Below are 17,095 nucleotides of genomic sequence, written 5' to 3'. Positions count from 1 at the left end.
ACAGAGGTGAAAATTTCCCAGTAAATACTCTAAATATTTGTGTATTCCACTTGTATTTCTAATTTATTAAAACAAACCAAGCGGCACAAGTTGTACCATTTATGGAGCACCTGCTGTATGCTAGACGTTATTCTAGAAATCTTTTTATAAGTGATCTGATTGCATCTTCTCTACAATTCTGTGAGGTTGACATGATTGCTCTTTATATTATAGATGAGGTAACAGCTTCAGGAGGTCAAGTAACTTTCCCAGTGGTAGACCGAGGTCTTTATGATTTCAGACCCCATGTTCTTTCTGGACTTCATGCAGCAGATATGGAAATTAAGTGGAGCTGCATCAGCAATCCTGGGCGACTGTGCCTTTGTTCTTCTAGGCATATTTCCAGGTTGAGCTGAAATGAGGCAGTGTGCCTTTGTTCAGATCTCACTTCTGACACTTGGCAACCATGTGTCCTCAGGCAAGTTCCTTAATTTCTCTAAACCCCAGTCTCATCTTTTGTAAAATGGAGATATAGAGTCTTTCACATGGGACCTGTGAAAAGTATTACCTGTTGCTGCACCATCATCACTGGTGTATAGTGATTGTTAACAGTTCCTACAGGGGCTTGCTTGTTAGATTGTTTGACCGTTCTTTTGCTTCTCTAATATATAATCCTCCCAAAGAGTATTATCTTAAAGTCCATTGGTCATTATTTTGCATTACTAGAAGTCATTTTTGTTCCTGAGAAAAATAAATCAATGACTATGCAGAAAGGTTCTGATTGTAAGTATGAATCCTGAACACTCTCAGAATGAAGAGTGGTAATCATACTTTAAAAAGAGGCTTTGAAGGAATGTTTATTTAGATAACTCAGCAAGTCTCTTTTTCCAAGATAGAAGGAATACAGTGTGTGCCTTTTTTGCATTTCGCCACATCATGTATTAGAAGCTGCCTCAGTAATATTTCGACTTCAGTTCCTGTCATCTCTGTGTATCCTTTTTGTGCATTTTCCCAAGGACAGAGCACAAAGATAATAGGTTGTATTCTTGTCTTACAATTCTGTGAAAAATGTTCTGAAGCTTCTTTTTATGGCTCTTAATTGTTTTTATGACTTTTCAGTGAAGTATGATGTGGTCTGGTAGCTTGTCACCAAAATGCAGTTAGATTCTGCGGTAGGGAAAGATGAAAAGGAGTGATTTAATATCACTCATTATTTCTACTTGAAACTTTGATTAAGAGTTATGAATTAGGAGAGGGCAAAGTGGAATAAAGTTGAATCAACCCTGACCTTTAAGTCTTGCTTTGCAGTGGAAGAAATAGATTACTTTGGCTTATTTTAGAGAACTTTATTCATGAAAAAGAAGGCATTAGTTTGGATTTATTTAGATGTCATTTTATAAAATGCATCCAGATTACTTAAAAATTCTAGGAGTGTGCAAACAGTTGTTATTTATTGTATATTACTTTTACCATATTCGATATAGGTTAACTTTATTTAAAGTTTTATCTTTTAATTGTGTCCTCTAAGTGTTCATGCTTATACAAAAGAATTTGGAGAATAATTATCCTATTCTAAATGATTATGGTGGGCTACAATTTTTGTATCTTGCTTTAATGAGACCTTTCCATGGGCTAATGCCAGATTTTAGTTTGGAATGAAGAATCTAATTATAACCCTGCCCTTATGGAAAATATGATTTGCTTTACAATGATCCTCTTTATGATGTGGTTTTCCAGGAATGCATTGCGGCAAAAAGCTGGGACTGTGTGTGTCCTTTAAAAAATGTCTCCCAGTATAGCTAGCATTTCATTTGCTGGTGCAGTTAATTACTTGGCCAGCAGATGGTGACCAAGTATAATGAAAATGTGCTTGTGATTGAGTACGTTGATCTATGTGAAAAACATTTTTCACTTTAAAAATATGATTAAAATGTTTAGTCTGGATACTCAAAACTACAATAGAAGCTTTTTACCTCATTAGACTTCATTTTTATATGTAAAGGACATTAACACTATAAATAGCTCCCACTTGCTCTTAAGTTGTTGGATGACTTTATGGGGGAGCCAGCTGATCAATACCTTTACTTTCTGGAGATTCTTTATGTCCATTGGCATAAATAAATATGGTTAGTAAAACATCCCTAAATATCATTCACAAAAAGTACATTCATTTTATTTAAGAATAGTGCAGTTGTTTGGACAAAGATGTGTCCTACAGAAGCACCATCCAACAGAAGTTTCTGTGATGGTGAAATGTTCTATAGCTGTGCCGTTCAGTACAGCAGCCACTATTCACATATGACCATTGGCTAGAGTGACTGAGGGGCTGAATTTTAAATTGTGATTAATTTAAATCGCCATATGTGATTAGCAATCCCCCTTTTGGGCTTGGAGTGCTAGCCTTGGCCTTCTAGATGAAGTGCCACTGGGGAAGGGGCGGGCGTTGTGTTGGTGTGTGGACACGGCCTCTGCCCTGGGGAGGCCTTCGTGCTGTGCCCTTCAGGGGAACCCCTTTTCTGTGACAATCGCCCGCCATCACCACCTAGTTGCTCTTCTGTTGGTCGGTCTAATGTTTCGTAGAAGCTCTCCCTAACAAATCTTCAAAAGAAAGAAAGATCATTTTCATAATCTTGTTTGGGTACAACACTTAATGTGGAATAAGTCTGTTTAATTTGATATTTTTGATACAGCGGACACTTGTTAGGTAGGTACTTAACCTTTACTTAACCTTGTGCCCCGGAAATGAGACATAACTGAGGAATGAAAACTTTCTTAGGGTGTCAGTAAAACATAACTTTCACACACATAAAACCACTTAGCTACTCATTAATTTTCAACATTAATGCTAATTAAGTATCATTCTTAGGTAACAAATTGTAGCTGAGATGGAATAGCTTTGAAAATAATGGCCTTGCATTTCTTTTAAGCTTTTCCCCCCAAATGAGTCAGATTTTTGACAAACGCAGTCACTTTTTAAAACAATTTTCTAATGAGTGGGGCTTTGTAATAGAAAATTTTTATGTGACCAGCAAGGTTCTTTTTGTGAGATCATAGTACTGAACAGTCTTGATTGTCCTTTTTTTAAACAAAAAAGGGATGACAGTAAGCTTATAAGTATATTGAAAAACATAATTTTAAGGGGGTTAGAATACTCTGAACGTTTTATTGTTAAACCAGAGAGATATTAATAAATGTTGATTTAAATGTGTGACTTTTAAAGATGGTCTTTAGTTTTTATTTTTAAGATCAAATGTGTTATTTTAATGTAGGAAATGGGAAAAATATGAAGTCTTAAGACGTTTATGGATCTCTGGTTTTTTTTTTTTTTTGGTCAAGCTTCTCATTTCTTAAAATTTAGTTTTGTTTTTCTTTTTATTCCTAATAAAGTTCCCTTTGAAAAATTCAAATCATTATGTTGTGGATCATTGGAAGTTATTTTCATTTTCTTTTTTTTAGTGTTATTTTGATACTTTACTGCATTATTCTTTGTTGTGATTTATTTTTCTTTCATTGATAGTTAGCAATACCATAAGAAGATGGAGATGGTATCACCTGCTCCTCAGATGAACGCAAAGACATGAAATCTGAAGTTAGCTCTCCTTTTAGTTTCCTGATCAGTTTTGATGTAGTAGTTATAGTACTCTTAAAATATTTTATACCTGTAAAGCATAGCACACATGTAAAAACTGTATGAAAATGCAGAGGTAGAGCTTAAAAGAAAATGCATGGGTACAGTTTAAAGAACAGTTATGAACATTCCTATACTTTTACCCCAGCCAAGAAATAGCATATTTCAGTACTCCAGGGGACCTTCGGTGTCCTTCTCCCAGGGGACCTTCGGTGTCCTTCTCCCGTTGCTTCCACTTCTCTTTTTCTGAGAGGACCACTGTCCTGTACTTTGTGTTAATCATTTCTTTGCTTTTTTTTTTTAAACTTTATGTAAGTAGAATCATACTATATATATATTGAATCTTCTTTTTCTTATATTTTTCAGATTCATCCATGCTCATTCTTTGAAACGTTCATTCTTTGTTTTGGGTTATACTTTATTATTTTATTTTATTTTTATATTTTTAGGCAAGGCAACCTTGGTTGACCTCACAGATTGCAAGGACCTTGTTAGCTTATAATCCCTTATTTCTTTTAGTTTTTATGCCTACAGCGCCTGGTCTTCTTAGGTGGTCTCCCATCCAAGTACTAACCAGGCCCGACCCTGCTTAGCTTCCGAGATCAGATGGGATCAGGCTTGTTCAGGGTGGCATCGCCGTAGACTGTTTTGTGGTATACTTTAAAAATCAGTGTATAACACTGATCTTAAGTCACACAAATCTTAAGTATAAGACACACAAATCTTAAGTATAAAACTTGAAAATATATAGAGAAAAAGCTTCATGGCAATGGATTTGGCAATGATTTATTGATTTTGACACCAAAAGCACAGACTACAAAAGAAAAAATAGATAAATTGGACTACATCAAAATTAAAAACTTTTGTGCACCAAGGGACACAATCAGCAGAGTGAAAAGGCAACCCATGGAATGGGATAAACTTTTGCAAATTATGTATCTGAAAAGTTATTAATATCCAGAATATATAAAGAATCCTACAACTCAGCAACAAACAATCCAATCAAAAAATGGACAAAAGAATTGAATAGACATTTCTTCAAAGAAGATATACAATTGGCCAAGAAGCACATGAAAAGATGCTAACCATCACTAATCAGTCTGGAAACGCAAATCAGAACCACAATGAGATACCACCTTACACCCATTAGGATGGCTACTATTAAAAAAAACAAACAAAATAAGCATTGGTAAGGATGTGGAAAAATTGAAATACTTGTGCACTGTTGGTGGAAATGTAAAATGGCATAGCTGCTGTGGAAAATAGTGTGGCAGTTCCTCAAAAAATATTAAAAATAGAATTACTATATGATCCAGCAATCCTACTTCTGAATATGTATCCAAAAGAATTGAGACTTAAACAGATATTTGTACACCCATGTTCATGACATTTGCAGTAACCAAAAGATTGAATCATCCAAAGTGTCCATCAGTGGACGAATGGATAAACAAAATGCGGTGTGTAAACACACACACACACACACACACACACACACACACTGAAATGTTATTGAGCCCTTAAAAAGGAAGGAAATTCTGTCACATGTTCCATGGATGAACCTTAAAGATACTATGCTAAGGAAATTAAGCCAGTTACAAAAAGACAAATACTGTATTACTGCACTTATACAAGGTGCCTAGAGTAGTTCTATTCATAGAAAGTAGGATGGTGGCTGCCAGGGATGTGGGGAGAGAGGAGTGGGGAATTAATTGTTTAAGAGGTACAGAGGTTCATTTTGGGAAGATGGAAAAGTTCTAGAGATGGATGGTGGTGATGGTTGTACAACAGTGTGAATGTGCTCACAACTACTGAATTGTACATTAAGAATACTTAAGGTGGTAAATTTTATGTTATGTGTGTTTCGCTATAACTAAAAATTTAAAAAAAATAGGAGAAAACACAAATTAGCAGTATCAGGAATGAATGAAAGAGGAGGCTCCACACAGATCCTGTAGACAGTAAGACTATAACAAGAGAATATTGTAAATGAGTTTATACCAGTGAAAACTTTGATGAATATAGACACATTTTTTGAAAGAGACAAAAAACAATACTGACTCAAGAAAAAATGGGAAATCTGAGTGGCCTTATACCTACCAAAGAAATTTAATTTGTAATTAACCACCTTCTCACAAATAAATCTCTACGCCCAGATGGCTTTCTTGGTGAATTCTATCAGGCTTTTATGGAAGAAAATTATATAATCATTTAAGACGACTTTCCATGTGACCCCACAGTTCTATTTATTTATAAGTGTTTAGTCAAGAGAAATGAAAATGTATGTCCACATAAATATTTGAACTTGAATGTTCGTAGAAGTTTTACTCAGAATAGCCAAAATATGGAGACAATCGAAATGTCCAGCACGTAAATAAAACAAATTATGGTTCATCCACATAATGGAATACCACGGGCAATAAAAATAAATGAACTTTTGATACATGCAACAACATGGCTCCATCTCAAAAATATTTCAGAGAAGCCAGACATATAAATGTAATACTGTTTGATCCCATATGTTTGAGATTCTACAAAATCAGGTTACCTGGGTTTGCAGGAGGGAGTAGCTTGATTCCAAAGGAACTAAGAGAACTTTTGGGTGTGATGGAAAGAATCCATATTTATTGTGATGGTTAGGCAGATATACACATTTGTCAAAACTCTTCAAACTCTGCATTTTAAAACTTAATAAAAATTCATATCTAGGTGTAGCTGAGGCTGCTTTAGTGTGGCTTCTTCCAATCTAAACACCTGTGAACTAAATGAGTAAATTATCAAACATCTTCCCCCGGCCCCCGCTCCCCAACACACATAGTCAACGCACAGTGATGAAAGAGGCATTAGAGAACTTCTGTTTAAAAAAATGGAAGAAGAAATGGGAGACACGTAGCAATGACAATTTTATAGCAATTCTGAAATCTAGCCAGGCATCCAGTCCATTGCCTTTTTCTTGATTAGGACTTGGTTCCTACAGGTGTTCTTCATAGCTCTGTGCTTTTCCCTCTGAATTATCTTTCACCATAGAAATGATTTGTTTTAAGCTGAGTAGTTTTCTCAACCACCTTCATGTTTGTAGGAATTTGGGGAGTCAAATACCTCTTTTTATTTTGAACTCTCTGTCCCTTTCACTTGAAGCCAGTCTGATTCCTCGTTTTCGAGACTTTGTGTCCTTTGCCCTTCCTTTCAGTAATGATCGCCAGCACTGGTTTTCAGATGCCTCTCAAGGGCAAGGAACTTCATCCCTGCCTCTGGTACGTGAGGAGTTTGACTTTGTTCCTCTGCTTTGGGAAACTTTGACTCCTTCTTGCCTCTCTGGAGTTGCACTTCCGCCGTCTCTGTTGTTTCTGGAACCAGAGCCTGGCAGACTGTTTTAGTTTCCCTCCTTTTCGTAGCGTTGTGTTTTCATTCTAGCTTAAGGTGGTGTTATAAGTTATTCTTTTAGGCTCATTTCTGATGCAATCTCGACTGCCATTGTCACTAGATCTTTATTATTTTCCTGTTTCTGTTTCATTTATTCCTTCTGGAATTCATATTATTTCAGTGTTAGAGATTTTTTAAAAAATATTTTACTTGTAGAAATGATTTAAATTCCGCCTCCCCCCCCATCTACCTCCTCCCTCCCCTCTTTCCCTTACCCTCTGGTTCATGTCTGTGAGTCTCTGTTTGTTTGTCCTGCTCATTTGTTGCTTTTAGGTTTATATCCCACATATAAGTGATATGTGATTTTCAACTTTTTCTGTTTGGCTTATTTCGCTTAGTATGATTATTTCAAGGTCCATCCATGTTGTTGCAAATGACAATATTTCATCTCTTCTTATGGCTGAGTAAATATTCCATTGTATATATGTACCACAACTTCTTTAGCCAATCATCTATCGTAGGACACTTCGGTTGCTTCCATGTCCTGGCCACTGTGAATAATGCTGCTATGGACGTCCGTCTGCAAATATCTTTTCGGATGTGGGTTTTTAAATCTTTGGGGTAAATATCCAGTAGAGGGATTGCTGGATCATATGGCAGATCGATTCTTAGTTTTTTTAGGAACCTCCATACTGTTTTCCAAGTGGCTGTACCAATTGGCAGTCCTACCAGCAGTGTATGAGGGGTCCTTTTTCTCCATATCTTCTCCAACATTTGTTATTGTCCTGTTGATTATAGCCATTCTAACAGGTGTGAGATGGTAGCTCATTGCGATTTTGATTTGCATTTTCCTAATAGCGATGTTGAGTATCTTTTTATATATTTATTGGCCATCAGTGTTAGAGATTTTGAATCTGTCTTCCTTATCTCTTGCATTTTCATTTAATTCATCCCTTTATTTTTTCCTTTGTGTTCTTAGAATATTTCTTGAACTAGTTTTCTAGTTCACGGATTTGATTTTATGCTGTATTTGATCTGCTATTCTCTTCTTTCATTATGGTTTTAAAATTTGATAATCATGGTTTTCATTTGTAAGCACATTTTTATGATCACAGATTGTTCATTTCCTTTTTACATCTGCATTGTTCACTTGAATCACATTAGGGACACAAATTTAAAAAACATTTTAGAAGTTTCCCCTTTTTTTTGTATGTAGCAAGTTTCTTTTGCAGGAGGACATTTGGTTGGTTTTCCTGTAGGCTTTTAAGTCTTCTTATATCTCTCATTGCTTATCTCTATCTTTACAGATAGACAAGTCTATGTTTCTAGTTTTGGAATCAACAGAGATGCTGAGAGAATGTTTCTGGATTCCTGTTGAAATATTTTAGCATTAGGAAAAAATGTAATAGAAAATTTATATTTCCTAGAGTTTTACTCCTTAAGAGGAATAAAAAGGGATTTGTTTGCCAGGGACTCATAATGTGCTAAAGCTTTTCTTTCTGTTCATTTTGGCACCCCGAAATTAATCGAGCCACAGTCCCTCTTGTCTAATTGGCACAAGCACCATAATCATGAGCTCACTGTAATCATGTCCCCTGTACAAATTGTAGGCTGTCCTCATGAGCGCTACGACGTGCTATCTGTGTGGCAGGCAGCGCCTGTTAGCCTTCATACGTATGATCAGTGTTGACCTTTGCTTTCTACTCTCCGTTTCACTGTTCACCTGGACTTCCAGCACCATCACTGTGATTTTGAGCTGCCTCTGTAGAGTTCCATTTAACTGTGCTTTCAGCTGGAGATGGTCTCAGTGGCAAGAAATGAAACTCTGTGACTAATGTCCTATGTTTCTTGTGCCAGCCAGATTTTAGCAATGACACTGACCTCAACGCCCTTTTACACGAAGCTGGCTTCAGCCTCTGCTTTACTTTGCCTGCATTGGAGCATGGTCAAGGGGCAACGGGGGCAATAGAATGAATTTAGTTTTGGACATGTTGGATTGGAAGTAGGGCTAATTCAACTTATGTTTGTAATGGGGTCAGAGGCCAAGAGAGCAATTTGGGCTGGAGATGTGGATTTGGTAATCAAAGCTTCTCCATATTATTTGAAAAACTAACAATATATCAAATTGTCCAGAGAAAGCATGTAAAAGGGAAATGAAGAAGATTAGACACAGAACCCTGAAATTATAGCATGAATAGAATGGGCAGGGAGAGAAAGGCTAGTGAAGCTTACCGTGGAGGGGCTTAAGGATTGGGTAAGAACCAGGGAGGAGTGATTCCGTGGGGCCAATGAATGTGGCATCTTTAAAACACTGTTCCTAATGTTCGAGTGAGGTCAACTAGGGTAAGGACAGATAACAGCTCATTTGCTTGAGTAGCTTGGAGATTGTCGATGACTTTATTTACAATGCTTTAAGGATGAGGAGAAGTCAGCTTGTAGTCAATTGAAAAAGATATGGCAAGTTAGGATATGGATCTAAGCATTTGTTTTGAAATTTATTGTGAAGGGAAAGAGGTAGGTTGGTAGAGGACAGCTACGAGTGAGTTAAAAGAATGTGTTGTTTTATGTATGCACCCTGCGAAATACATCGATAAATGTTTCAGCCTTCTTTTTTTATTAATATTTTCTATGAGAATAATTACTTTTAATATTTAAGCATTTTTCAATTTTTAAGTATAGCTCTTTTTATGAGTGTTTAATCTATTCTTAAAGAAGAACAGGCCACTGCTTGCTATGAGTATCTATGAGTATATCAGGTTGCCTCTTCCCACATACTGAGTTTTATTTAAATGCTTATCAGCCCTAGCACATTGCCTGATGAGTTTATTCCCTCAACATTACTTTATCTATTTTTCTCATTTGTTTTTAAGTATTTGGCAATCTGGGATATCGAGTAGGGGTATAAAAAAATCCATAGTTCTCTTTAAAACAACCTTTCGAGACAGCCTAAATTATTTAGTAACTAGTCTGAGGAATGTTATTCTGTCCATATCACTACCAAAAAACACGTTTGTTTTAATCTTGTCTTTTCGAATTACTGTTTTGTCTTTTGGAAATACTTAGTGTGGCTCACAATTTGTGAAGGAAGTCCTGATGTGGCTTGTGGTTGAAAGTTAGTGACTTTAATTTATTATTTAATGATTAGTTTCCATTTTACATCTTGACACAACTGTTCAGAAAATAGATATTTTACTTATGGAATTTTCATTGAAGTAGATTGAATAAAAATACATGAGAGACTCCAGGCTCTGGTAGAATATTGAGAATGATATTTTGATACTGAGTTTTATATTGGAGAAAAGTCTTTTTGCTCGAATTCATTTGGAAGCTTAAAACTGTTTTTCTGCTTGTGTTGTACTCATCACATTTTACCTGAATTAACATGGCACATTTTAAAATTTAGGACTGATTTATCTGTGGTTTCTGATAAGGTTTCAGAATAATTCAAGGCTTTATCTTGATGTGGAATGCGAATCCAACAAAACTGGCTAACCTTTTTAAAACAGTTATCTTCTCTGAGAACATATGCTTTCATTTTTTTTTTCTCTTCCTACACTTAGGAAAAGGGGAAAGGAGGAGAAAAGATTTAAATACGTGTAGTTTATTATAGTCCCATTTTAAAATAGCATTTGTTTGTAAGCAAGTACGTAGCATTTAGGTGACATTTTATTTAAGTGCAAGAAACGTGAAAAATACAAGTTGTTATTTATATATATTTTTTGCTAGTGTCACATCATTGTTAACATATCATTGTTAATAAATCATCTTATTTCTAAAAGAAAAAAACTGGTGATCCTACATTCGAATACTTCTGTGTCCTCTGAATTCCCTGAATTCTGATTGTTACTGTTTTGGTCTATCAGTAGGGAACAGTACACTGCGAAGCTCCAAACGAGATCGCATTCGGTGAGTCCAGCCTACAGAGAAGATGGACAAGATATTACCCCCAAGCGTTGTGTAAGATCAGATTCTACTTTTGTTTGTTTTTTGTTTTAAAATAATTCCACAAATTTTTAGTTTCATATTGTCGAAATTCCAATGATTACTTAAAAACAGTGACTAAAATCTGAAAGTTTGGATGAACATCCTGGTGTCAAAGAAATGGTGTTTTTGATGTATTCCACAGCGTTCCTTCTGCTTTCTGAGTGATTTCGAGGCAACATATTAATCAATTATTTTTCCTGTGCATATTCGGAGAATAACTTTCGAAAACTTTGTTTTTTAGTTATTTTTTCCCTCTTTTACCCAGTATATGTATAAAAATGATTAGACACCTAGTTGTCATAAACTTAAGAAATTGGGATTAGCTTGTAGCGAAATAGGAAACACTGTCTTTATGATGAACATGAACTATTTATATCTTGAAATATGAACACCTCTCTTGCATCTAATTGCTGAACATAGATTTGGGTTGAACAAGATACCGATGATTATGGCTCATTTGCTTGAGCAGCTCGTTAGCTTTGTAAAGAGAAGGACTTTGCTTGCCTACTGTGGTCTTTCTTGCATAATAACTCTGGCTTGTCTTGGGTTACAAGACTTTTAGTTACAGGAAGATCATGGGTAATGCACGACTGTTTTAGCATATACCGCTCTAAATGTCTTGCATTTTCTTTAGTTTGGAACTTTCAAAATATTTTAATATAAAGGTTTGAAATATTTGTGGGTTTATTATCAATCATATTTACTCAAAATAAACAAGGCAGGTACATTTCCTAAGACATTCTTATTCACCAAAAAATGCAAAAAAGTGGAGGACCAACAGTGAAGCAAAAATGGATTTAATATAGCACGTCTAATAAACATTTTGTTCAGGAGAAATTTGGAGACTCCATAAAATATGAAGAACATTTTAGTGTAGTTTTCCTCACTTCAGATAATTTAAATGACCATATAGGTAAATATATTTATATGTGGGTAATGAGGTTTTCTAAAAGTGTGAAAATGCTGTACCAACAAACAATTTCAAAATATTTTTTTTGGCTGTACTGTAGAATATATATTATTATTTTACACAGACTTACCTTTCTAAGTTTTTGGAGCTTTCAGACCGTTGTTCATTTCTGAGCACAGATCTTAGACTGTCCTTAGATATGATTTTAATCTGGTGATAAATGTGTAATATAATAAATTATATGGGAGGGGGCAAAGCATGGAATTTAATTTTTTTTTAAAGTAAAGAATCACCATAATTGTGTTTTCATGATGTGAATTTAAAGCTTATTTCTCTTTATATTCAGCGTATGAATGAGAATTAATTTAAGAACAGAGAGCTTCTTGGACATCAGCACAAACTTTCCTGTTAACTAATTTGAACGAGAGTAAATAATTCATCTTTTCAAATGTTCCCCCATCCCCCTTTAAAGCTACTGTGGTATACCACAATTAAAACTTTTTGTAAAAGAACTTAAAGAGAATAGTCTGGATTAATTTTTAAAATATTCTTTTGATTTTTTTTTTTTTGAAATATAGTTACTGTGTGAATACATTGCAAAGTCATCTCATAGCCCTAAGCAGTTTTAATAAACAGTCATTACTTAGAATTGAGAACTAGCTCAGTTGTAACATAATCTTTCCCTCTGAGGGCAATATAGCATTACCAAAAAAGTGCACAAAACTCTTATTACTCTGAATGACGTATATTTTGTCTGCCTTTCTTTTCTTTTCTCGTCTTTTTCTTCTCTCTCTCTTTTCCCACCTTCCTTACCTCCCTTCCTTATTCCCTACTTCCTTCTCTCTTTTTTTCCCCCTCCTTTTTCCTTTTATTTCTTACCTCCTTCTTTCTTCCCCCCATCCCTTCTTCCTTTTTTTCTTTTGTATTTCAGGGCATTAATTTGAAAAAATCTGCTCTTTCTTTGGATGACAGCGACATTGAAGCTCGCCTTAATAGTTGGAATCTTGGGGTAAAGAAAGTATTTGTTTTATGTATGTATATTGATGTGGCAGAAACATTGTATTTGGAAAATATCTGAACTGATTTAATTGTATTGAGCGAATGTTATTGGATGTTAGACATTTAGTACTGAGCGAGCAGTGAGAAGGACTTTGAGTACAGGGAGGAGAAATAATATTCCAAAGAAGCATGGAGCAATCCCTGACCTTGACAAGCTGACTTTCTTCGTAAAATAAGAGATATACACATCAGTAGTTAAATAATAATTTAAGATAGTATTTGATAAAATTGCAAAATGAGTTATATAGAAAGTAGAATACTGAGGTAGAGGGGAAAGAAGGGAGGAGTTGGAGAAGGTAGGTCATTAGGGTAAGAAAAAAATCTCAGACTTCATGCGTGAGCCACCATCTTGCAAAACAGTCTTTAGGTACAAAGCCTGGGGGGCATGGATGTGCTTGGGTAGGGGGAGGGGAGGGGAGGGAATTCAAGGCAGAACGAGGCCTGAAGAAAGGTGTGGCATAAGTGAGCTGCCATGACTGGTCTTTGGGTCTGTGTCGGGCAGTAGCGGGCAGAGTTATCAGGCTGGATTATATGGGAGCTTTGAATGCTAAACTGAGAAGTTGAGCTTTAAAATTTTAGGCAATAGTGAGCCCTGGGGGTTTATTTTTTTTCCTTGCACATTCCACTTTACATATAGGCTGTTAAATGCTTTGAGGGAATGGAAAGAGATGTAAAATAAGTTTTATCACACGATGTTAGTATAAAAATAATTTGTAATTAGGTATTTGAAAAATACAGAAACTCAGAGGAATAAATGATGTTAGGATCTTAATACTGAGAGTTGTGTGAACATTTTGTTATAGGCATATTTCTCTTCTTTTTTTCCTGTATGTATTTGTAAAATTAATATTTAAACAATTGGCGGCATATTTAAATATGTGCTATTTTAAATTTATTTTAAAATTTGAACCAAATGCATCTTAATGGTAGCACTAATTTTTCTTTCAGAGAGATGGTCCATAACTTATTTAAGCATTCTGCCATTTTTGGAAGTTTAGATTGCTCTCAATTTGTTGTTAATATAATACTGCAATAAAATTTCTTAGAAGAGTCTTTTCATACATATTCGGTTGCTTTCTTAGGTCCAGGAGGCGTATACCAGTTTATTTTCCAACTAGCAGCCTGTCTCCTTCTCACTCCTTCACTGACTTTAGGGGTCGTTATTTTATTTAAAAAAAGCCCTTCCTACCAGAAATGACCTTTAACAACAGCAGCGCTTTAGGAAAATTGACTTGGTGGCATTATGAGAGTTGTACTGGATGTGAGTGAAAATGGAGAAAGGGAGCCAGTCATCTCTGAGGTGTTCGGAGTGACCTCTACATTTGTATGATTTCCGGGACCATGGAAAGCGATAGAAAGGAGAGTGAAGAATGCTTGGTGACTGATTGGCAGGCCAAACCGAAGGGCACCTAAAAGTTTGGGTCTAGGAAATGCGAATGTTGGCTCCCTGTCAGTTAATTGATTGTCCGACGGGGAATCCACTTGAGGGCTTTCAAGTTTTATTTTCGACTGGTGGAGTTCGAAGAGAAGGTAAGATTAATTGGGAGTTCAAGGGTTGGAGATTCATGAGACTCGAGGGCTGCAGTCAAGTTGCATAGTCACACTGCTAGAGCTGGCGGCTGCGCCCAGAGACTGGAACAGCTCTAGCCTTTTAGAGGATTCAGAGTGAGGAGGGGGGAGGGCGCAGTGAGGACACCTGGCCTGTGCAATGGCCATGATTAGAAGGCCGGGAAATGGATGAGAATTTAAAGCACTGTGAATCCCTTAGTCATTTTGGGAGTATGTTAGTGAAAGAGAGAAATAGAATTGATCACAAGTGGGGACTAGTAAATCAGAAGAAACATTTTCATGTTTGAAGGTGTTGGGGAAGTTGCCTAAGTTACCAGCGTGGGAGAAGAGCACAGGAAATCCCTCAAAAAGACAAATCATTTTGCCAGAAAGCAGTATCAAAGTGAAAAACAAATTTCTGGGTTGTTCTTTTAAATTTGCCTTTGCCCTCAGCCATTGGAAACTTCCGATGTACATTTCTTAGCACATAGAGGAGTTTTCACAATTATTTGACTATTCAGAGGATTAAATTTTTCATTTGTATAATAAAATTAAAATAAAACATCTAAAATGTTTCGAGGTAATGCCTTAAAACTAGGGCTGCCTGGGGTTTTGTTTCACATTTTTATTGTTCAAAGAAGGCACTAACAGTATAAAATATAAAAGTCTTGCAGTTTTATATATTTATAGCACATACGCATTAATCAAGCTGAACTGTATCTCTTGATCACAGTAGAATAATTTAAGTATCCAGTGTATTGAAAAGCTTAGATGTTGCTTTGATTTTAGTTTGTATGCGAATGTGCCACAGACTTTTTTTTTTCTCTAAGTTAACAGCTTAGTTAATTTTTGTGCTCTATACTAAGGGTACATTTTGATATTGCTAGTATGACTGTCACCATCTTCATTCTGATGCCTTAGATGTTCTGGAACTTGAATTTTCTAGTTTTTGTTAGAAAATATGTTTTTTCCCCCCCAAATATATCCTTTCTTTTACTCGGAGTGTGTTAATATTTTCTCTAAAACTACATAATTCAAGTAGAGATTTATTTATTAAACCTAGCAATTAAAATTTTCTCCTGTATTATTTTTTTTCTTGCTCTAACCTTTTTAACCTTTAGTTTTTGGGACTCTTTCTTGCTTTATTTTATATATATTTCATGCATAACTCTATATCAATCTTTTTTTCTTTTTTTCTGATGATGGGGTGAGGGGCCAGAAGGGAGGGCTTCCTTGGACCTTCCATCTCAGTCACCTGTCAGTTCCCACCTTGGGTCCACATGCTGACTGCAGCCTCACTCCCACTGGGAGCAAACTAGCAGCGAGGACTCTTGAGTAGACACACCCCTCAGGTCTCAGAGAGCAGAGCCTGACAGAACAAGACCCAGGTGTGTGGGGCATTTATGCAGGTAGCCTCTCAGGACAGGAAGTGGGCTGAGGGAGCAAGGTGAGGTCAGCAGGAGTGCATCTCCTCCCATCCTTCCTGCGCTCCGGAGGGTAAGCGGCACCATACAGTCAGGCAGCCCGCCTGGAGGCCAGGGCCCATCGGGGAAGGGAGAACCTTCCCATTGAGAGCAAGAGGGTACCTGCTTGCCACTAGCAGCTGGGGATGCTCCTTCACTCCCGCTGTGAGGAATGTGGGAAGCCTGGCTGTTCTGCTCACTGCAGCTTTCTCGCTGAGGCCTACTGAGAACTGTTCTAATCAGTCACCCAGGCGCAGCTGTCACCGTAGTGAAGCAGACACATGAGCAAGTCCAGTTGAGACAAGCTGTTCTAGCAGATGAGCTGCCCAAGCTGCCAACCTAGACAATTGTGAGCTTAGTCAAATGGTTGTGGTTTGAAGCTGCAAAGGTTCGAGGTGATTCGCGATGCAGCAAAAAGCTAATTGATAGAGTGAATACTGCCAGTTTTCTAGAGTGATCGTGCCCGTTTGCTTCCTCATCAGCAGTGTGTAACCAGTTTCTGTTACTCGACTTTCTCTTTAATATTTGGTATTATCAGTGAATTTTTTGTTAATTAAAAAGTAGCCATTTTTGAGAGTGGTTAGTGACATTGCATTGTGTGATTTTAACATATATTTTCCTGATGACTAATAAAGTTAGATGCCTTTTATTGTGTTTATTGACAGTTTGGATAGCCTCTTGTAGTGAAGTGGTACAAAGGCTTTACCGCTTTTTCTGTTGGGTTGTCAGCCTTTTTCTTATTAATGTGTAAGAGCTTTGTGTCTACTCTGGTTAAGAGTCCTTTTGGAATATGGTATTATATATATGTTCTTCCACTTTATTGCTATCTTTCATTCTCTTATGTCTTTGATGAATGGAAATGTAAAAATTTTAATGCATTCATTTTCTCATTTTTCCTCCTTATATTTAATGCTATTTTGTGTCCTATTTAAGATCTTTGAAGATCTTTGACTATCTTAAGGTCCTGAAGATGTTCTATGTTTTCTTCTGGCAGCTCTATTATTTTACTTTTTCTCTTTGGATCTGCATCCCACCTAGAGATGGTATTGGTATATGTTGTAAGATATGGAGTTAAGATTTGTTTTTGTCCATATATATATCCAAGTGACACTCCCATTTATTGAAAAGACTATTCTGTTCCTGCCGCAATGCACTGTTTTTTTT

The 17,095-nt window shown here is 36.3% G+C and overlaps 1 protein-coding gene and 1 non-coding gene across 13 annotated transcripts in view; one reads left to right on the top strand and one right to left on the bottom strand.

Moving 5' to 3' along the window:
- The window catches only part of CEP112 (centrosomal protein 112), a 327,899-nt gene that overhangs the window by 16,709 nt on the left and 294,095 nt on the right, over positions 1 to 17,095 (top strand). For 11 of the 12 annotated variants that reach the window (XM_039859703.1, XM_039859699.1, XM_039859702.1 and 8 more), the window contains 2 exons: positions 10,831 to 10,924; positions 12,793 to 12,870. In XM_039859703.1, the coding sequence (XP_039715637.1) occupies positions 10,831 to 10,924; positions 12,793 to 12,870 (172 nt within the window). Of the gene's footprint in view, positions 1 to 10,830; positions 10,925 to 12,792; positions 12,871 to 17,095 lie in introns of those variants that run through there. The other variant, XM_039859710.1, reaches the window with a different exon arrangement.
- LOC120600397 (5S ribosomal RNA) lies at positions 4,133 to 4,251 on the bottom strand. The gene has a single exon (XR_005652187.1). It is a non-coding gene; the product is annotated as a 5S ribosomal RNA (ribosomal RNA).

Source organism: Pteropus medius, unplaced genomic scaffold (genome assembly GCF_902729225.1).
Source record: "Pteropus medius unplaced genomic scaffold, Ma_sr-lr_union100, whole genome shotgun sequence".
NCBI lineage: Eukaryota > Metazoa > Chordata > Mammalia > Chiroptera > Pteropodidae > Pteropus > Pteropus medius.
The sequence above is the reverse complement of the archived record's forward strand: the minus strand, read 5'-3'. Positions and strand labels throughout refer to the sequence as shown.